This window comes from Thalassophryne amazonica, chromosome 11 (assembly GCF_902500255.1).
Source record: "Thalassophryne amazonica chromosome 11, fThaAma1.1, whole genome shotgun sequence".
In the NCBI taxonomy this organism is placed as follows: domain Eukaryota; kingdom Metazoa; phylum Chordata; class Actinopteri; order Batrachoidiformes; family Batrachoididae; genus Thalassophryne; species Thalassophryne amazonica.
In genome coordinates, this window is record NC_047113.1 from 5,464,252 (window position 1) to 5,486,796 (window position 22,545).

Below are 22,545 nucleotides of genomic sequence, written 5' to 3' on the forward strand. Positions count from 1 at the left end.
TGTTGTTTAATTCTGGCAAATTATACAGTATTTTTTGTCTTTGTGATGCCTGATTCTGTTTTTTCTCTGTTTAAGGTGCAGCTCCATCCAGAGATGGAGTTGTATTCGTGTTGGCGATCCTCCTGTCCTGTGCGCCAATAGCATTTCTTGTATATTCGACTGTGAATTGTTCTGTAATTTATGTTTGTATCATGGCCCAAGCAGAGGGTCACCCCTTTGAGTCTGGTTTGCTTGAGGTTTCTTCCTCAGAGGGAGTTTTTCCTTACCACTGTTGCTCAGGGGGTTGGTAAGGTTAGACCTTACCTGTGTGAAGCGCTTTGAGGCAACTCTGTTGGGATTTGGCGCTATATAAAGGAAAATAAATTGAAATAATTTGAAGCACACCTATCGAGTCTTCCAGGGTCCCATCATCCCTTGCACGCTTGGAGTGGTTCCAGTTTGACTCGCGGCTTGCAAATAGTAAAAATGGCATCACCGTTCATCACACTGCGAGGAAACAACAAATCTCCATGTGGTGCCATGTTAGCAGGCGATAGGAACCACTCCACACATGCAGAGGACCAGGGGATCCTGAAGTCTTTTATTGTGAAAAAGACACCTGCTGGACAGGAGTCATGAACAAGTGTTATCTTCCAAAGTGATGAAGCACAGACAAAACACAGTCTTAATATGTTACAAGACAAGCTAATGTATTGCTTCGTTGATGCAGATCAATATTTTTTGTACAGTTAAATGTTCATTTTTTTAAATAAAATATTCTAAAATTCAAATAGCCTTGCAATAGATTGGTGTCCTGTCCAGGATGTCCCACACCTCTCGCCCAGTGACCACCGGGATAGGTTCTATGCACCCCGTGGCCCTTGATTGGAATAAGCAGGTATAGAAAATGAATGAATTAATAAAGATCAAACCCCCTGTTTTTTGTTTGTTTGTTTCAGGCTTTCGTCATTAGTCTCCAAACTGGCAGCATTATCAAATTATTTATCTTGATGAATACCAAAATGGATTAGTATAGGGGGAAAAATCATGACTAGATTTTCTTTTTCTGCCATATCGCCCAGCCCAACTGATAGGCTACATAAAAGAAAATGATCACCACAGATGACCTTAGCATTAGACACCAGCTATTTAACAATAATCTACTGTATCTTGATTAGCAAATGTGGTCACAATGATTAATGCTAATAACTAGCATCAACCGTGGTAGCATGACCATGACTGCTAACACTAATTGTTAAATACCAACAACATGATAACTATGGTTACCATTTTATTTCACAGAATAGAATAGAAACATTTTCATTGTCCAACGGGGTGGAAGTGGAACTTAAAAGAAGAAGAAGCAAAAAAAAATTAATTAATGAGTCAAACACAAACAAAATCACATTCGATGTCAAAAGCATTTCTGTTCCTGTTCCTTAAATTTCTGAAGTCACTGTACATTAAGGAATATTGATGGCAATCGAGACAAACAATTTCTTACAGGAGAACTAAATTTTTTACTTTCATTTTACAGTTTTGGAGCAATTGTAATGGTTAAATGACTTGTTTTGGGGAGAATGAGGGCTCACACTACCCCGCCAGGTGTCTCATAGCAGAAAACCAGCCTTGAAACTTCAGAGACACCAACCTGGAGTCGTGTCTCAGGTCTCATAAGCATGCCCACCTCTTGAGGCACAGGCGAGGTAGCGACTATAAGAACAAGCCAACGAAAACTTTATTTCTTACATTTTCATAATCGTGACAGAGAGTGAAAAAAGCCACAAAAAAAACAAGCAAACAAACAAACAAATAAAAATGCTTCTTGAGGAAGCGAGTAAGAGGAAAAACAGTGTGACAGAGTGAGAGGTCACACACAGGTCACCCTCAGTCAGGCTTTCTTGGAATAGCAGAGCTGAAAGATAAAGAAGTGTGAAAAACAGATGTAGACCGGCTTTCTTGCTGCTGGAGGAAGCTTTAGAACCGTGTTCACCGTGATAGCATGACATTATATTTAGTCACTGATCGTGCACGTCCTCGCACAGAGAAGCAGAGAGCGTGATTGCACACGTGAGACAAACAGACAGAGAGAGAGCAGAGAGAAAGAGTGAGAAACAGAGAGAAAGAGATCTGCCTGACCTAAACTCTGTTCAATGTGTATTTCTGGACTGTCAATTTCTTGACAGTGTTCCACGGATTGCAAAAAAAACGAATGCACGTGGAGAGCGGGGGATGGGAGTGGGTTTTTTATGACAGTTTTGTGACATATGTACTCCTGACCTGTAGGGGGAGCACTGTAGAGAACAATGTGACCAAAAAAAAAAAAAATGAGACGGCAACAAACTCACTAAACGTACAGTAGTGTTCAGAATAATAGTAGTGCTATGTGACTAAAAATATTAATCCAGGTTTTGAGTATATTTCTTATTGTAAAATGGGAAACAAGGTACCAGTAGATTCTCACAAATTCAACACCACCAAGCATTCATGATATGCACACTCTTAAGGCTATGAAATTGGGCTATTAGTAAATTAAAAAGTAGAAAAGGGGGTGTTCACAATAATAGTAGCATCTGCTGTTGACGCTACAAACTCAAAACTATTATGTTCAAACTGCTTTTTTAACAATCCTGTGAATCACTAAACTAGTATTTAGTTGTATAACCACAGTTTTTCATGATTTCTTCACATCTGCGAGGCATTAATTTTGTTGGTTTGGAACCAAGATTTTGCTGGTTTACTAGTGTGCTTGGGGTCATTGTCTTGTTGAAACACCCATTTCAAGGGCATGTCCTCTTCAGCATAAGGCAACATGACCTCTTCAAGTATTTTGACATATCCAAACTGATCCATGATACCTGGTATGTGATATATAGGCCCAACACCATAGTAGGAGAAACATGCCCATATCATGACGCTTGCACCACCATGCTTCACTGTGAACTGTGGCTTGAATTCAGAGTTTGGGGGTCGTCTCACAAACTGTCTGCGGCCCTTGGACCCAAACATTCAAAGTCCCTACTCTCATTTCCACCCTTCTAGTTTTCTTCTTCTCCCGCTGTTTGTGGAAACGTTCTCCTCCTCTTCTTCATCGTCTTCGCCCAGCAGTAGCCCACTTTCCACTGGCACCCTGTTGGGCAACAGCACTAGTGGCGGATGTTGTTAACCCGGGCCGCGACCGATCCGGTATGGAAATTCGATTCTTAGTCTGCATAGTTGGGTTGGCTTGTTTTACGCCGGATGCCCTTCCTGACACAACCCTCCTCATTTATCCAGGCTTGGGACCGGCACTCAGAATGTACTGGCTGCACACCCCATGTGGCTGAGTTAAATTCCAAAAGTAAGCAAGGTGGACAAATAAACCTGTGCTGGACAACAAACTGAATGCTATTTGATGCAGTTAGATAAAAGGATTCATCAGATGGAGATGTGAACAGTGGATTTTCATAGGATGCCCTTAGCCTGTGGTTTGTACCAAAAAGACTATTAAGTTCCAAAAATAAGCAAGATATGAGATGTTATTTGACATGAACATGGATTAGTGGCCAGCACTGTTGGAAACATGACAATAAAAATGTTAGTACATTTGATATTTTTTTAGTCAGCTCTTTAATTTGGTATTTTTGTGTATTGTTGTAGTGTACTTTTATTATTGGTAAACATGGTAAATGGACTGCATATACAGTAGTGTTCAGAATAATAGTAGTGCTATGCGACTAAAAAGATTAATCCAGGTTTTGAGTATATTTCTTATTGTTACATGGGAAACAAGGTACCAGTGGATTCAGTAGATTCTCACAAAAAAAGTAGAAAAGGGGGTGTTCACAATAATAGTAGTGTGGAATTCAGTCAGTGAGTTCGTCAGTTTTGTGGAACAAACAGGTGTGAATCAGGTGTCCCCTATTTAAGGATGAAGCCAGCACCTGTTGAACATGCTTTTCTCTCTGAAGGCCTGAGGAAAATGGGACGTTCAAGACATTGTTCAGAAGAACAGCGTAGTTTGATTAAAAAGTTGATTGGAGAGGGGAAAACTTATACGCAGGTGCAAAAAATTATAGGCTGTTCATTTACAATGATCTCCAATGCTTTAAAATGGACAAAAAAAACCAGAGACGCGTGGAAGAAAATGGAAAACAACCATCAAAATGGATAGAAGAATAACCAGAATGGCAACGGCTCACCCATTGATCAGCTCCAGGATGATCAAAGACAGTCTGGAGTTACCTGTAAGTGCTGTGACAGTTAGAAGACGCCTGTGTGAAGCTAATTTATTTGCAAGAATCCCCTGCAAAGTCCCTCTGTTAAATAAAAGACACGTGCAGAAGAGGTTACAATTTGCCAAAGAACACATCAACTGGCCTAAAGAGAAATGGAGGAATATTTTGTGGACTGATGAGAGTAAAATTGTTCTTTTTGGGTCCAAGGGCCGCAGACAGTTTGTGAGACGACCCCCAAACTCTGAATTCAAGCCACAGTTCACAGTGAAGCATGGTGGTGCAAGCATCATGATATGGGCATGTTTCTCCTACTATGGTGTTGGGCCTATATATCGCATACCAGGTATCATGGATCAGTTTGGATATGTCAAAATACTTGAAGAGGTCATGTTGCCTTATGCTGAAGAGGACATGCCCTTGAAATGGGTGTTTCAACAAGACAATGACCCCAAGCACACTAGTAAATGAGCAAAATCTTGGTTCAAACCATCAAAATTAATGCCTCGCAGATGTGAAGAAATTATGAAAAACTGTGGTTATACAACTATGAGGTCTTTTAGAAAAGTATCTGACCTTTTTATTTTTTTTCAAAAACCATATGGATTTGAATCACATGTGATTGATGCAGCAAAGCTCCAAATTGTTCAGACATTTATTCACAAAAAAAATCCGACGAGAGGGGTGGACCACTGCTCACACAAAGCCTGCTCACAGGCGAATGACGCAACCGACAGGCGTGAAAAAACTCACGCATGCGCATGAAGGTTCAAGCTTGGCTGATGCAATCACGTGATTCAAATCCATATGGTTTTTGAAAAAAATAAAAGGGTCGGATACTTTTCTAACAGACCTCGTAAATACTAGTTTAGTGATTCACAGGATTGCTCAAAAAGCAGTTTGAACATAATAGTTTTGAGTTTAGTGTCAACAGCAGATGCTACTATTATTGTGAACACCCCCTTTTCTACTTTTTTTTTACTAATTGCCCAATTTCATAGCCTTAAGAGTGTGCATATCATGAATGCTTGGTCTTGTTGGATTTGTGAGAATCTACTGAATCTACTGGTACCTTGTTTCCCATGTAACAATAAGAAATATACTCAAAACCTGGATTAATCTTTTTAGTCACATAGCACTACTGTTATTCTGAACACTACTGTACACAGTTCTCCTTTAACTATGTTGTCAGTTGTTAGAGAGATTCTACTGCAGAGTTTAAAGGCCCAGTCACACGGCATTTATTGAAGGGCAATGAAACCCAAACGAAACAAGAAATCTGGACTTTCATTGACTTTTGTTGGCATCGTTTAACCTTCGCACAGCCTTGTTCCTGCAGCTGGCGCTACGTCAGGATTTTTAACTGTTGAAAAATTTGAACGAAGTGCAACGAAAACCTCAATTTGTGTTTCGTTTTGCTGTCGTTCTTGATGTTTTTTAATTGTTTGTTTAGTTTTTGTAACGTTATTGTTTAATTTGACTTCGTTCGATCAGCTGAATGTTTTCACACAGTGCAGAAGCCGGTCTGTGAGCGCTGAGGCTACTGCTGTGTTCATGTACCGTTGGAAATTACAGAGCAAACTCAGCCTGCTTGCTTGGATTTTTTTTATCTGTGTGGGGGTCAGCTTCAATGGGCTCAGGCACCTTACATAGGCCAGAATTAATCTTTTGTGTGGATATAATTAATTATTTTGCCACAAGCAAAAAAGTTGTGTAATTTCCGACGGTACTTGAATGCAGCATTAGCAGCAGCAGCTCCTGCGTGCGCTTATTATTTTGTATTAAATATAACAATATGAGTGTCGGAATGACAATCCAGCCCTTATGTACATGTGGCAACAGGTAGATAATTGAAATCTGTTGGAAGGAAGAATTCACATTGTGGGTCAGCTGCAGCTGGTGGAAATAACTACACACATGGGGTGTCAATGCGCAGTGTTCACACAGACTGATCACTTTACTGCTCTGATATATTCAATCATCTTTACACTTATATTTATATTTATTCTCCCTTTTGACAGTTTTCTGTTATAAATCAATATATATGGCTTAGAACATAATACCACAGCACACTTTTTTGTTTTTAATTGGAGCAAGACGGAGCGTGCAGCATGTCATCAGACAGTGTGGATTCTGATGATGATGGAGATGAACCAGAGCAGGTAGTCCACCGACATGCACACAGATCTCCACAGCTTCAGTTTCTCCAGGACTCAGGCACTATGAGCTCTGTCCCAGTGCCGAGTCCTGGAACTCAGTGATGCAGACACACACTGCTCCAGATGTGGCTCCAGGCACGTTTCGTTAAAGCGTTGAGATTGTGAGCTTCGGTTTTGTTAAGTTCTGCTTTCGTCCCTTTTGCACTCTTGCTTCGCAGACTGTTCGGTGATAAAAGCTCTTTCGTCCACCTTTTCTCAGTGAATTGTGACTTTTTTTTTTTTACTTTTTCCCTTCGTTCAGGAATCGTCGGGTGCTGTGTGACTGGGCCTTTAGGGCTCAAACAGGATAAGGAGAGTATGGGAACAAACTGTCAGATTATTAAGAGCTTTTGACATTTTCCAGCTGTTTTATGTACCATCAGCACAATCCTAAAAAGTGTAATTTTATATCTGCAGTTTAGGTGACCATACCATGCTGGAGAGAAGAAAAGTTGAAACACGATCTACACTAGTTTTCTTCACTTGTTCTAAGATCCGATTACTAACACACAGGCCACAAAGTCTTCTAACAAGCTAAAATTGTTGATTATCTTGTGAAAATATGCTTTTGATTTTTAGTGAAACTCATCTGGGATTCCAGAACTGCATAGGAATATTCCCACAATTTCAATATGTTCAAATGAAACTGAAGAACATATCTTCTATGATCCAGAAAATACACCAGCTAGTATAGCATGCTTGTTTTTAGAAACCCCCATTCTCCATGGAGTTGAGTCAGGAAGAGCATCAGGTGTCAACGTGCAGATCCACATTCAATCTGCTGTGGTGAAGCCAAAAGAAATTGTTGATGTTGAGATCATTGACCTTTTCAGAAGAATATATATTTTTATTGCATTAAAAGCTGAGCTAAAATGCACAAATTGGCCCCTGTATTTACAGTTAAATATGGTCAAGGTTTCACATGAAACATCCTAAAAGTCCCAGAATTCTTTGAGTGTGTGTATGTGCAGAATCAATGGATACTCAAGAAGCTGAGTAGGGAATCAGAGTGTCTGGGTTTGTGGATGTCAAGAGACTGAAGGTCCATGTCTTTAGGGTCCTGGAGCTTCCTGTTTCACTGTATGACTGAATGGGGCTGAACGTTCACCAGCACACTGTTCCAGAATTTTACACTTAGCTTGTGTTGATTAGATTTGTGCACAAGATTTGCTGAGGTATTGATGGAAATATTCAGAGCAGCAGATTCCGTCTGGACCGAGTCATGAGAAACTTGTCCAGACACGTCCTCTCCGAGGAGACAGGGACATAACACAGGCCCTGATCCCAAACACATTCTCACAAGAAAACCTTCTGCATAACTCATCCTCTGCCTGTTTCGCATCACTCACGCTTTTCAACAAGCTTTCACATTTCCTCAACAAGCAGTAACTCCCAGTCCTGGAAAAGGAATCCAGTTCAGAAATGACAAACATGAAGTTCCAAGAATGGCTGCTTGAGGTTGGCTCCAAAATCGAGTTACTCCCTTTAGAAGCCCGTGTTAAAATCTCCAACTTTACAGCAGTATGAACTTGTTTACAGCCTGGTACAAACAAATGGTTTTGGTGTCTGTAGCTAGTTTGCCTGTTCATGATTGTAAAGGGGGTGAATTTTTATATAACTCTTGATTTTAACCTATTTTAAGCCACAAAGGTATGAATAAGTAAGGTGTTCATTTTGAGTGACAGGTAGCGTGTGCCTGAAAGACGATTCAAGTCCTTGCTAACAGTGGATGCTAGCTGTTGTAGACTGAAACGTCTTTGTTCTTTCTGAGCATTTTAATCAAAATATCTGAGATCAGGCTTGCTGAGCAGTTAGTTGTTAGTTGTACTAAGGGATTGTAGGTCTGTACTCCAGTATTTCTGCTGAGTGAAATTTTTAGTATTATTCGTGTTATATGTTATCCCCAATGGCCCTAAGTTAGCACAAGTTAGCAGGAAACTTTGTCACATATCTCAACTGATGGTGCAGCAGTTACTCAACTAATATCCTGGTTATGGATCTTAATACCCACACTCAAGTCAGCTGTTATGAAATCCACCTCCCTGCCCACAAAAAAATTTGCATTAATTAAACACCAAAAACAGAAATTAGCTTGTTAGCATAAGCTTAGCTTTGCTTGCTTGTTAAGTGCAAGATGGAGGGCGTGTTTGAGCTTCATTCATTGCACTCAGGTCATGCCGGTTTTGCCCACGCTCAACCTCTTTACCTGTTTATGGGTTGGCTAGCACTTAGGAGGATGCAGGCACTGCCATGTTGGCGATATTTCAGCTTCAAAACTGCTTTTCAGAAAACCTATGCGTGACATCGCAGAGGTTTTGTTCAGTATATATAGAGTTTATGTTTCTCAGCTCTTCCTCAGATTTTCATGTCACGTGTGAGAGGCAGGGACAGACCTGTGGTTTCTGTGTCTCTGTCTGGGCTGACCTGCCTTGAGCAATCCGCCACATGTTTGGGCTGCGTGTGCTTTGTGTGACTTGCACTTTTGTGTTACGGGTAGCTGAGCCCTGCGGCCTGCGGCCTGCCTAACTGTGCTGATTACATGTTCCGTGTGTCCAGCTGTCTGCCGAAACCAGCTCCTGATGCAAAACTCCAAACGCAGCAATGGAAGGGAGAGACTCAAATTTCCTGTGTTAATGGAAAACATGCAGAGCATTACTCAAAGAAAAATGTCTCTTTTATTTGTTTCCTTTCTGCTTCCTTTTGCTTTTTTTAATGGCATCAGATTCCAGCCCAGAGCATCTTGAGGTTTTTTTTCCCTCTTGTGGTAAATCTGGAGGCTCTTGTCAGATCACGCTGTGGTTCCGCTGTGCCAAGAGTGCAGCGTCACTTTGGGCACAGTCTACTCCTCCCGAGGCAGCGTGCCAAAGTGCAGAAGCCACAACGTTCTGCACCCGGCCTCAGAGAGAGGTAGCGCATGGACGAGGGCACAGCTTGGTGCTACGCCTCATTTATGGAGCTTCTATAATTATGCTCCTGAATTTATTTATTTTTTTATTTATTATTTATTTATTACGAAGACTTTTTGTCCGTCTGTCCCTCTGTCTGTCTGTCTGTGCTCAGACGGACACTCATTACTGCCAGACTCCTGAAATTCACAGGGACCATTCTTCAAAGTTCAAAGATGGCTAACCTTGATGTATTTTAAGAGGTGTTTTAAGAGGTTAACATGTCACATTCTGTTTCAATCTGATCCGTTTTGTTTTGAAGTGACACGGGTGACAGCCAATCACAGTAGAGCTGCGCTGTAATTTCAGTTGCTGGTCTTTTCAAAACCGCTTCGTTTTGTGTGTTTATATACGTGATTATTATCATATATTATGTAAAAGCTAGTGTGAAATAAACACTTCTAAAACTGAAAACACTGTTTTTGGAACCTGATAACACCTCTGGAGTGATTTACAAGACATTTTGCTGAGATTTTGCCGAGATTAGCATGGTGATGTCACTTCTTGGTGTAGCTACTTGCTAGCTGCTTCTTTTCTAGTATATTATGTAAAAGCTATAGCTTTTTACATAATAGTGAGAAATAAACACTTCTACAACTGAAAACTCCATTTTTGTAACCTGATAACACCTCTGGAGTGATTTACAAGACATTTTGCTGAGATTTTGCAGAGATTAGCATGGTGATGTCACTTCTTGGTGTAGCTACTTGCTAGCTGCTTCTTTTCTAGTATATTATGTAAAAGCTATAGCTTTTTACATAATAGCGAGAAATAAACATTTCTACAACTGAAAACTCAGTTTTTGTGACCTGATAACACCTCTGGAGTCATTTACAAGACATTTTGCTGAGATTTTCCGAGATTAGCATGGTGATGTCACTTCCTGGTATAGCTACTTGCTAACTGCTTCGTTTCTGGTATATTATGTAAAAGCTATAGCTTTTTTACATAATAGCGAGAAATAAACATTTCTACAAACTCGGTTTTTGTGACCTGATAACACCTCTGGAGTCATTTACAAGACATTCTGCAGGTGTTAGCTTGCACGCTAACCTTTGCTAACTCAAACCTAACTTACTATGGAGTTAAATTTGTCTCATTAATGACTGAAATTGCACAAATATTCCTTGATTTGCACAACATGAACAAATGATGATTTGATTCAAACATGTACAAAATGTACGTAAGACAATAGGATCTTAATAAATAATGAAACAACTGCAAAGTATAAAGGAAACAATGCTCATACGGCCAAGGGTATTTTAGCATTGTGTTATATTTTTAATTCTTAAAACCCATAGATGTATGCTCATTTACTCCTGTTTTTATCTGGTGCTTTTCTTCTGCATGTTGACATGTGTGCTGTACTGGTTTGTTGTCTGTGTGCTGGAGGACCAGGTTTGTGTGTTTAGGCACTGAGGTGGTGTGTATGTAAGCAGGTGACAGCGTTCACACAGACTCCGCTCTAAACCAGGTGCAGCAGTTTCTGTCAGTGTTTTACCCGTCACTTTCAATACCTTTTTTAGGTTGTGCTCACAAATACTCTGAACGACATCATTCTTTCTGCTTCACAAGTGTTTGTTTGTCTTGCAATTGGTTTGTGAGGTGCCCCTCTCCTCCCAAAGTCCGGCCAAGTTGCCAGGATACGGGCTGTGAGAAGGAATTTCAGGACCTCAGTAAATCTATGGAGGGCTCCTGCAAATTTAGACAAACATGGTTCTTGTCTTTAACAAAACACTTCAGTACATTAAGCTGTCCTTCATCATGAGAAGACTTTGGCTGTGTTCACATTGCCAGTTGAAATGACCAGAATGTAATGTGTGTCTTCACTGATTCCAAGTACTTTTATCTGATGTTTTTCACACAACTACAGATCAGATATGAATCAGACCTAATGGGGCTATTCCACAGAGTGGCGTTCCTTCCTGTTTAATAGCATATCAGGGTGTGTTTTGAAACAACATGGTAACTTCTTGATTAATCTTTGTCCATCTTGAACAAACTTGCTCCACTGTTTAAAAATTTCATCCCGACTTGCTAAATCGTCACTAGTGAGTGGTAACTTCTGGGTGTTTATAGTTTTAACATCTTCAATCATGTTTGAACGTCTTTTAAATGGGTTACTCCTAGTGAGTACAGCTTGAAACATGTTTGATCGTGCTCCATCGAGGTAAAAATATTAAGTTGAAGCTGCGTTTGTTGCAATTCTGGCCTCGTGTGCAGGTGGGCAGAGCCTTACTTTCTTTTTCAGGCAGATTGCCAGGTCGCCAGGTCTGCATTGTATAAGCCAACCTGTTAGGAGGCAAGCTGTTTCATCTTTTTATTGCATTTTTTTGGATCGTGGGTGATCGTAGCAGAACTGTGCCCTGTGGAATCGTGACCTTAAAGCTATAGGACCACTAAACTTTTTAAGATTTAACATATAAAAAGAATTTTTACTGGCACCACTATAATTCTGTTTATTAGCTTTTGGGGATTCATAATATGACATTATCAATATGATCAAAATTCATGTCTCGAAAACATTAATAAAAGTTCTCCTGAAGGGTAAATTTTCAAAAGAACAGACAGCCTTGAACTATTTGCATCAGCGATGGTTGAAACCCATACAGTCTGACAGTGACATCATAGATCATGTGGGGCCTTCCCCAGACTTGCGCAAAGCATTATGGGAAGCACACAGTGGCAGCCCAGAGTAAAGAGGTATAGAGATGTATGTTGGCTTGTCTCTCGCTCTGGCTCTTCCTCCAACATTACGGAAAACGCTCCAAACCACAGCGTTTATGTGTAAATATAAGATGTTTCTCATACATTATGTAAAAAATTGCAAAAAATAAACACTTCTAAAACAAAAAGTGCTGTTTTTGTAACCTGATAACACCTCTGGACATCAGCGTCACGCATCACATCAAGGTAATTTCCTGTTTTTTCAAAAGCTCATGCATGCACACACACACACACACGTCCTCCTGCAGATGGCATTAAAAAGAAAAGAAAATATTACTTATGGAATCCCCCCCGCCCCAGATAAATATGTTCTGTTGATTACAAATGAGCTGTAATTTTGCAGGACGTTTCAAAAATAAACCCACATTATAACACTTGGATTTCAGGACAAACTAAATTTTGTCAGCTTAGTGAAATTTGGGTGGCCCTATAGCTTTAGTCAGACTTTTTGTCTGTGTGTCTCACAGAGCTGGTTAAAATGATTGCTCATTTTACTCTTAATTTATGATGACAGCACAGTAAACGGACATTTGTGGGTGATTCTTTAACTACGGGCACTATTGGCCTTGTAAATGTAATTTCCACCACACCATTGCCTTACAATATAAAGCGCCTTGGGGCAACTGTTTGTTGTGATTTGGTGCTATATACATGTGCTCTGATGTCACTGTTTATTTCCATAGAAACTACCCAAACAATCTTTCATACAAACTGTTTAAAGGGACATTGCAGTGTTGTGGTGGAAATTACGGCAATGGTGTAATGGTGTGGGACAACTACATTTTGTTTAAAAAAATCACAACAGTTGTATGACATTGAATACCCCAATTATGTTTTGATTATTTTACTGATATTTTATTCAGAGATATTTTAAAACATTAGAAAAAATGTTTCTTTACCATTCATTTTTATCATTGAAGAGCAAAAGTCTGGGTGTGGGACAAGCACAAAACGGCAATATTTGCATATAATGATGCTGAAAAAAGGTGAAAAAGTCATCACAGACTACTAGAACAACTTTCTTAACACACTTTCATTGTAAAGATAACTATAAAAGTGTGAAATTTCCCCTTTTTTCTGTTTTTCATACAATATGATCAAAGGACATAATAAGTGCCCATCTGAACTCCAAGCAATTTTGGGGTCGTTTTTGCTCCTGTCAGATTTTTACACATCATGGGCACATTTTTCACTGCACCTGCAAGGCTTGCACCTCAGTGGAAATGGTGCAGTTATGTCTAGAAGTAAGTGATCTCAAAAATGTTTTTGTGCTGTGTAAGATAGTTATTTCTAAATATTAATAGAGGAAAATACTCAAATTGAATTTCCTTGAAAATTGATTTTTAAATGGAATCTGTATAAACAACATTTTCCCAAGTGCCTACAAGTGGTACCAGTATTGGAAACAATAAGGGCTCAACATGTTATACATATACTATAAGTATGTTTGCTTTTCTTTTATTGTGTCTCTCTGCTCCAGTCTCCAATTCAGTCAAAAAGTTGCTGAATTTTTGTCATGGACTGTTGGTCTCAGCTGAATCATTCAAGGGTTCCATGTTACACTGAGGAGTGGAGAATTTTCATTTTTAACAAAATCGGGATCCTGCAAATGGTTTTATTTTTGGTAAAAATCTTCAATTACGCATGCAGAATAAAGTGATTTTGATGAAATACTGCTATTTTAAGCAGTTATTTTTCCTCAGTGACAATTTAGATGTCCGTGCTAATTTCAAAGACAGCTGGAAATTTAAATATCTGAGAATAACTTCTATTTTTCCAAATTCTGGCTATGATAAATGGTGTAATTATTGTGATTTCCCCCCTAAAATCATTGTCTGCTGGCAGATTGTGGTGGTTCAAAGGATGAAGAAATTATTCCTGACCATGAGTAGAAGCTTCTCTCTCTCTCTCTCTGACACTGGTGAATTTAAAACACCCATAAATGAAAGAAGAGTAAACTCTCATGGAACAGTACAAACCCACACCTTGCCGGTTCATTGCTTCACCTCAGGGTTCTTTGGTGGCTGCAGTATGCTGTCCACAGAAATCCTTTCACTGGTATTTGTTTCCTTGATACAACAGCACTGGTGCAATCCAGTTTAATGAAAGGCTCAGGTTCCACTCTGTGATATCATGTGCTGAAGGAATATGGTGAATCTAACCACTTTGCATCCAGCACCTGGCTTTGTACTGGTATTTTGTAGTGCTTAAACTCCTCAAATGGACTTACCTCATCTGTATATATCTGTGTCCGCTGTCAAAATAGAGCCTAAGATCTGTATCACATGAGACAAGGAAAATAAATCAAACTCAGGACTCTTCAAGTAAAAATGTGTGCAATGCCTGAGTTTCTGGAAAATATTTGTGTTTCATTGCTTCTCCTGAGGGCTTTGCTCTATGAGCAGGTGCTGAGAACATTTCAGTACATGTGAAAAGATGTTCACACGAGTCAGCCGTCCACTCAGTGTGTGTCTGTTCATCCCTGGGTCAAAGTGGCCAGGCAGTTTGAAATGTTGTGGTCTTCATCTGAACAATGTGTCAGTTTTGCGGAAAGAATAGAAGCTTGTTAGGCGGCAAGATGGTGTGTGTTCTCCCTCCAGACCTTTTAGTTTATGTCCCTTATGAAATCCAGATTGACTAGTTTGTATATGCAGCAGTTGTTTATGTTCTGACTGACGTAATTCTGTGATTATCTCTCAGTTTTATACCTCCGCTCTCGCTCACTTTCTTTCTCTCACAGTCTGATCTCACACAGACGTTGCAGCTGACCCGAGTCTAGGCCCATATGAACCCAATTTTCTCCCACAGACAGTCAAAACAACTAAAAACAACAACAAAAAATGTATGCTGACGTATGCAGATAGGAAGGAAATTAATAAAACAGAAGAGAGAGCAGTGAAATGAAAGGAGGTAGACGGCTGGAATGTAGCACATCTGTTACCTTAGCTTGGTTCTCAATCGTGTGATGCCGTGAAGCTGAACACCGTCAAAATGCAGGCATATCGGCTGGGCGGGGAAGGTTATTTCATTTAATGCGTCACAGTAAAGTTACAAATGACCAGATCAAACATGTACGCTTAAACCCAGTATTATAAAATACAAGAATCATAATCTGATTGCAATGAACATCTGCACAACATAAATTATACGTAGGAATATCAGTTTGACCAGTCACACAGTACGTGCGTTGTCATGAATCTGTATTTATTTTGTCAGGCTGTGTACGTAAAAAGTTAGTCCCTTCAGCTCCTCCCTCATATGCCTCCAGGGCCCTGAGATGAGCAGTGAAGATAGTGGCCGATCCCTCTCACCCAGGTCACAAACGTTTTGTCACCCTCCCCCTCCGGCAGGAGGCTAAGGTCCATCAGGACCAAAACCTCAAGACACAAAAACAGCTTCTTTCCATCCACAGCTGGACTCAAACAATGGCAGAGACCACTTGCGCCCCCCCCACTATAAAATACAGATTGGTCGTCCCTGCACTGAAAGGTACTGTACATCTGTACTCCAATCACCTGTTTTTGCAGTCTCATTCCAATATGTTTTATTTTTTTAACAGTGAATATAGTTTTGCCTATTTGACTCTTTTACTTCTTACACAAGTGTTTAACCCTCTGGGGTCCGAGGGCATTTTTTGGACAGTTCACTCACCTGGCATAAATGTTTTATTATTGCTGTTAACAGCTCTCCCTGCATCCCACAATCAAGTTTTATGTCTCTTTTTTTCAGGACAACCTGTGCTTTCAGAATATATATGCTTTTGTTGTGTTTTATAAGTGTAATAAAGGTTTACAAACAAAAATAAGAAAGAAAAAAGTAAAGCAGAAAATAATTTTCCACACACATTTATTCAAAACACACAGCAAACTATAGTAAACAACTGGTTTGACACTTTATAAAGGTAATTTGAGGTCTTGTGTGTGTACAACAAAAAGGTTCAAACAATAAACACAAATGCACATTTTGAGCAATATATACAAAATGATCTATGCCTTTTTTTGTCTTCATGGTAAAAGCAACAGAGTTATCTAGTAACATTCACAGGCAAACTAGTGGATCCTGATAGTTACACACTCTTTGTTTGAGCACGTGAGATTGTCATCAGAGACTCTCTGTCTGCTCTGTCTGCTTTCAGTGATTGCTGTGCGTAATGGCGCAGGGCGCCTTTGGAGCCCAATAGTATATGTACTCATTGGAGCACCCAGGGCGCTATTCAAACGGACCAACTAGTAACTTATCACTCCTGAAAACGATCTTTGGCTTTTCATGTGAGGTGAATCTGCCCTACGATTGGATTTTGGAAAACCATGTGATGGTGAACCAATTCCGATTGGATACTCACATTGCGCATGTCAACACACAGCTTCTATGAGGAGTACAAAGCTGGCCGATGGCTGACTCGGATGTCCGCGGAGTTAACTTTTCAGCAAAAAACGACGGCGCCGGCCCCAGAGGGTTAATTTATTAAATTTTCTTATTGTTTACGCACCAATAACACCTAATCAAATTCCTTGTTTGTGTGAACTTACTTGGCAATAAATTTGATTCTGATTCTTATTTTACTCTGAGTCGCCACAGCAGATTCAAGACGAATCTGCATTTTGATTTGGTACAAGTTTTACACACAACGGATGTTCTTCCTGATGCAACTCCATATTACATGGAGAACAGGTGGCCGTGGACCGGGAACCTTCAAAACTGGAAGCAAGCAACCTACCTGCTTGGCCAGAGCACCCCTGCCTTAGTCAGGCTGTGTGATAAAAACAAAAGCTTAAAAATAAAACTTGTGGGAATGTTTGCAGCCTGTATCAGTCATCTTCTCTGTGTGTAATCCCAAAACCAATTCCGATTTAATAAAATATAGCTGTAGTCTTGTTCCTTTCGGGGAACCATCACCTTATCTTGGTGGAGATTTGTGTACCGCTATGAACCTGAGAGATGCGTTGTCTGAATCCTTTGTGCTCCTGGTGGGGTCTCCCATGGCAAATTGGTCTCAAGCGAGGGGCCAGACTATGAATGGTTCACAAGACACCATGAAAAAATGAGGTATAGGAAGTATGACCCGGCCCAGAGGAAGCTCGGGGCTGCCGTCGCGAGCAAGGCCTGGATGGAGGGCCAGTCAGCGAGCGCCTGATGGCTGGTCTTGCCACAGAGGCTAGTCACACACAGCCTGAAAAGGCAACATGGACCTTCCATCTCCACTCTGTGGGCTCACCACCCGCAGGGAGAACTGCTGGCATCGGGTGCGGTGTCCCACAGGTGGCAGTAAAGTCGAGGGCCTCGGCAGACCAAACCTGGGTGGCAGGGGCTAGCTCTGGAGGTATGGAACGTCACCTCACTGTGGGGAAAGGAGCCGGAGCTTGTGTGGGAGGTGGAGCGATACCAGTTAGATGGGGTGGGCCTCGCCTCCACGCACAGCCTCAGCTCTGGAACCACTCTCCTTCTTCTCTGGAGTTGCCCAGGGTGTGAAGCAGATGTGGGAATACTCACAAGTCCCCTGCTGAGTGCCGCTACATTAGAGTTTACTCCGGTAGATGAAAGGGTCGCCTCCCTGCGCCTTTGGGTGGCGGGGGTGACTCTGACTGTTGACTGTGTGTAAGCACCAAACAGCAGTTTAGAGTATTCTGCCTTCTTGGAGTCCCTGAATAGAGTCCTGTATGGGGCTCCACTGGGGGACTCCATTGTTCTGCTGGGGGACTTCAATGCACATTTGGGCAATAACAGAGGCACCTGGAGAGGCGTGATTGGGAGGAACGGCCACCTCGATTTAAACCCAAATGGTCATTTGTTGTTGGACTTCTGTGCTAGTCATGAACTGTCCATAACAAACACCATGTTCAAACATAAGGATGCTCATAAGTGTACATGATACCAGAGCGCCCTAGGCCGAAGATCAATGATCAATTTTGTGATCATATCATCTGATCTGAGGCCATATGTTTTGGACACTCAGGTGAAGAGTGGGGCAGAGCTGTCAACTGATCACCATCTGGTGGTGAGTTGGATCAGAGAGTGGGGGAGGACTTTGGACAGACCTGGTAAGCCCAAACGGATAGTGCGAGTGAACTGTGAATGTCTGGAGGAGCCCACTCTCAAGGTGCGTTTACACATAACCAAGACGCGTTACGAATGTCAATTTTCTGTCATTCGTGACACATTCCTGACATTCTTAATGTGACTTAACGCATCTGAATAGGTTTCTTAATAGTGCGTGTTGGTGCGTGATATTCTTGATATTCGTGGAGCATGTTTTTGCCTGTCAAAAAATCTTCCACGAATGTCACACACCACCCTCATTTCGTCTCACATCGTGGAGGTTGCAACTGAGCGTATTGATCCGTCTTGATGAGTATTGATCCTTAATAGAACGTGACAACGTTCGTAGTGGTTCCTGTGATGGTTCTCGGAGCCCAAACTGTCACGCGTTATTACGAAGTGACACGGAACCTGTCAAGTTTTGACACAACTTGTAACGCGGCGTCACATTTCACTGCGCGCCACGACAAATCAGTTTTCTATCACGTGCGCACAATTAAACTCGGCTCCAAATGTCGTTCCACAGTTCCTGCTGAAGCTCCTCAGGATGCTCCTGCAGGTGTTCCACCTGCTGTTGTAACCGATGAGCGGGAGAATGAGTCTGAGCAACCAGAGGAGCGAGAGGAGACTCACGTGCAGCCAGACATCTCTGCACCTCCTCCAGTCTGGCAGAGGAAGAAGCATGCACACAATTAAACCCTGCTGCATCGTATTCAGTTTGATTGCTGACACCAAGTCGGCTAAAAGTCTAATTTCAGTGCTCTTCAGCGCGCTCCTGCAGGTGTTCCACCTGCTGCATGTGCCTGATGTTTGGGAAAATGGGCGAGACAAGAGCCGCATGAAGCCACACATCTGGCTCCATCCTCCTCCTCCTCTCTGTGCCACTCCATGGCACAGAGCCCAACTACGCATGCAGTCACAAAGTTCTTCTGAAAAACTGGAGCGATCTGATTTTGGATGAATATGGGTGTGTGTGTGGACACAATTCACCTGACGCCTCTGTCCCGAATCATCACATTTGTGATCAATGGCCAAGAATGTGTATTTTGTGGCATTCGTGACTTGTCGTTATGTGTAAACGCAGCATCAGACAGATCTTTAACTCAGGCCTCCTGCAGTGCTTTTCTGGCATCCCTGTGGAGGTTGGGGGCATTGAACCAAAATCTGCAGTGTTAAAAGCTTCTATTTCTGAAGCTGCAGCGGAGAGCTGTGGCCTGAAGGTCTTGGGTGCCTCAAGCAGTGGCAACCCTTGAACACTGTGTTGGACACCGGTGATCAGGGAAGCCATCCAACTGAAGGAGTCCTTCCAGGATATGTTATCTCTGAGGACTCCGGAGGCAGTTGCAAAGTACCGACAGGCCCAAAGGGCGGCAGCCTCTGCTGTGGGGGAGGCAAAGCAGCGGGTGTGGGAGGAATTTGGAGCAACCCTGGAGAAGGACTTTCTGTCTGCACCAAGGTGCTTCTGGTGGACCATGAAGCACCTCAGGAGGGGAAAACGGGGAACCATCCAAGCTGTCTGAAGTAAGGATGGGACTCTGTTGACCTCAACTGAGGATGTAATCCGCCACTGAAAGGAACACTGTGAGGAACTCCTGCATCACAGCAGAGCACCCTCTAGTAGGGACAGAGCTGGAAGCTGATGGAGGATTATCATCAATTTCCCTGGTGGAAGTCACTGAGGTAGACAAACAACTCTGCAGTGGCAAAGCCCTGGGGGTTGATGAGATCCGTCCAGAATTGCTGAAGGCTCTGGGACTGTCCTGGATGAAACGTCTCTTCAACATTGCATTGAGGTCTGGGACAGTGCCTAAGGAGTGACAAACTGGAGTGGTGGTCCCCATATTTTTTTTAAAAAGGGGACCAGAGAGTGTATGCCAACTACAGGGGCATCACACTACTCAGCCTCCCTGGTAAAGGAGGCCCTCCTTTCCAGGGAGCTGGAAAGGAGGGTTTGGTGAATAGTCGAACCTCTGATTAAAGAGGAACAATGTGCGTTCCGTCCTGGTCATGGAACAACCGAACAACTCTTCACTCTCACAAGGATCCTGGAGGGTGCCTGGGAGTATGCTCATCCAGTCTACATGTGTTTTGTGGACTTTGAGAAGGTGTATGATTGGGTACCCCGGGAGATACTGGGGGAGGTACTGCGGGAGTATGGAGTGAGGGGGTCCCCTCTTAGGGCCATCCAATCACTGTACTCACAAAGCAAGAGCTGTGTTTGGGTGCTTGGCAGTAAGTTGGACTCGTTTCCAGTGGGGGTTGGCCTCCGCCAAGGCTGTGCTTTATCACCAGTCCCATTTGTGATATTCATGGACAGGATGTCAAGGCATAGTCAGGGGGAGGAAGGTTTCCAGTTTGGTGGGCTCAGGGTCTCATTGTTGCTTTTAGCAGATGATGTGGTCCTGTTGGCTTCATTGGCCTGTGACCTCCAAGACTCACTGGGTAGTCTCGCAACCGAGTGTGAAGTGGCTGGGATGAGGATCAGCACCTCTAAATCTGAGGCCACTGATGGATTGCCTACTCCGGGTAGAGAATGCGGTCTTGCCCCAAGTGAAGGAGTTCAAGTACCTCGGGGTCTTGTTCACAAGTGAGGGGATGATGGAGCGTGAGATTGGCTGGAGAATAAGTTCAGCACAGGTGGTATTGTATTCGCTCTACTGTACTGTTGTGACGAAAAGGGAGCTGACCCAAAAGGTGAAACTCTCGATCTACTAGTCAGTCTTCATTCCTACTCTCAGCTATGGTCATGAGGTTTGGGTCATGACTGAAAGAACTAGATTGCGGGCACAAGCGGCCGAAATGGGCTTCGTTAGGAGGATGTCTGATGTCTCCCTTAGAGATAGGGTGAGAAGCTTGGTCATCTGTTTGGAGCTCAGAGTAGAGCTGCTGCTCCTTTGTGTTGAGAAGAGTCAGCTGAGGTAGTTCTGGAATCTAGTAAGGATGCCTCCTGGGCGTCTCCCTAGGGAGGTGTTCCAGGCACGTCCATCTGGGAGGAGACCCCAAGGAAGACCCAGGAATAGGTGGAGAGATTATATCTCCACACTGGCCTGGGAACGCCTCTGGATCCCCCAATCAGAGGTGGTCAATGTAGCCCGGGAAAGGGAAGTCTGGAGTCCCCTGCTGGAGCTGTTGCCCCTGCGACCTGATCCCAGATAAGCGGTTGAAGATGAGTGATGATGTTCTGTAAATAAATGGTCACTGTTAATGAAAACAGTTCACTGTTTTCTATGTTCCACAGGAATTGAAAGACTGTTAATCAAATTGCTTTCCAGCTCTTGAGCATTTCTGTTTTATTTACGAGTTAATTAGTTTTGCACAATTCTCAACAAATATGTTTCTGTATGTGTTGCACAACATATTATGAGCCTGAGTAAATCACTTGGAAAATATCTGAAAAGAACACGCAGCTGCTTTTACAGCTCGCAGACCAAAGTGGATTAAGTGCTGTTGTCACAGATATTATATTTTGTTTCAAGTACACAATGTTTGCTTGGTTTAGAGTTTGTTGACATATTCGATGTAATCCCATTATATTGCAGACATGCTGTGGTTAATTCGTCCTCTGCTTTTATCTTGCCTTTTCCCGTTTTCCATCATGAGGTCTTGTTGTCCACTTGAGCACAGTATGATATCTGCTGTTGTTGTCTCCCTGTTGCTCTGAAACAGCAACTCAAGACAATCGTGTTTGCCAGTAAAAGCACAATCAAACCAATCTGCTTATCCCACTCTTTCTTTTTTGGCCAGTAAATTACATGGAATGACGGCCGCAGACCTTTGAATGAATCATGTTTGGACAAAAATAATAAACCTGATACAAATAAGAAAACTGCTTCCCTGGCTGGTGATTATACTTAGAATTTGGTAAACACCACCTCTTTTAGATCTTCCTAAGTTTTCCTCTGGAATTCCCCAAATCTTGTAAGTGCATGCTCCGATTATGAGACAGCTCTAGATTGATTTTCACAACTTTGGTATGGCGTTAACGTACAGCCACATTCTGCACGAACAGTGATTGATGAGGAGTCAGAGGGCGTTTTAATGTCGTGACCATTAACCACATCCTGTTTGTCCCACAGTTACTGAAGCTGGTGACAGTATCTGAGAAGCACTGGAGAGCCCGGTCACATGGAGGTGGAGCTGATGGTTGGAAGGATGAGGGAGAAGAAGGCTTCACGAGCGGTGACTGTGATGATGAAGATGAATGTACTGGGATGTCAGGACTTGGACCGCCGCCAAAACGCAAACGTTTACGAATCTTTGCAGGTAAGGTCATGTGCCCAGTTATTCACAGTGGATATCAAAATCTACTTTAAAGGATTAAATTGTGAGAAATCAAAATTTTGTCATTCCCTTCTCCCCCGGTGGGGGCATAATAATGCTGTTCTTATGTCTGTCTGTCATTCCATGCATGCATGTGTGTAGCCCAATATCATACTCACAATAACT

General features: G+C 42.2%; 1 protein-coding gene across 1 annotated transcript in view; it reads left to right on the plus strand.

Annotated features, from left to right (window-relative positions):
* Window positions 1-22,545, plus strand: part of gpc3 (glypican 3) — a 643,491-nt gene that overhangs the window by 555,053 nt on the left and 65,893 nt on the right. The window contains exon 7 of the mRNA XM_034181673.1: window positions 22,176-22,362. Coding sequence (XP_034037564.1) covers window positions 22,176-22,362 — 187 coding nt within the window. The remainder of the gene's footprint in view (window positions 1-22,175; window positions 22,363-22,545) is intronic.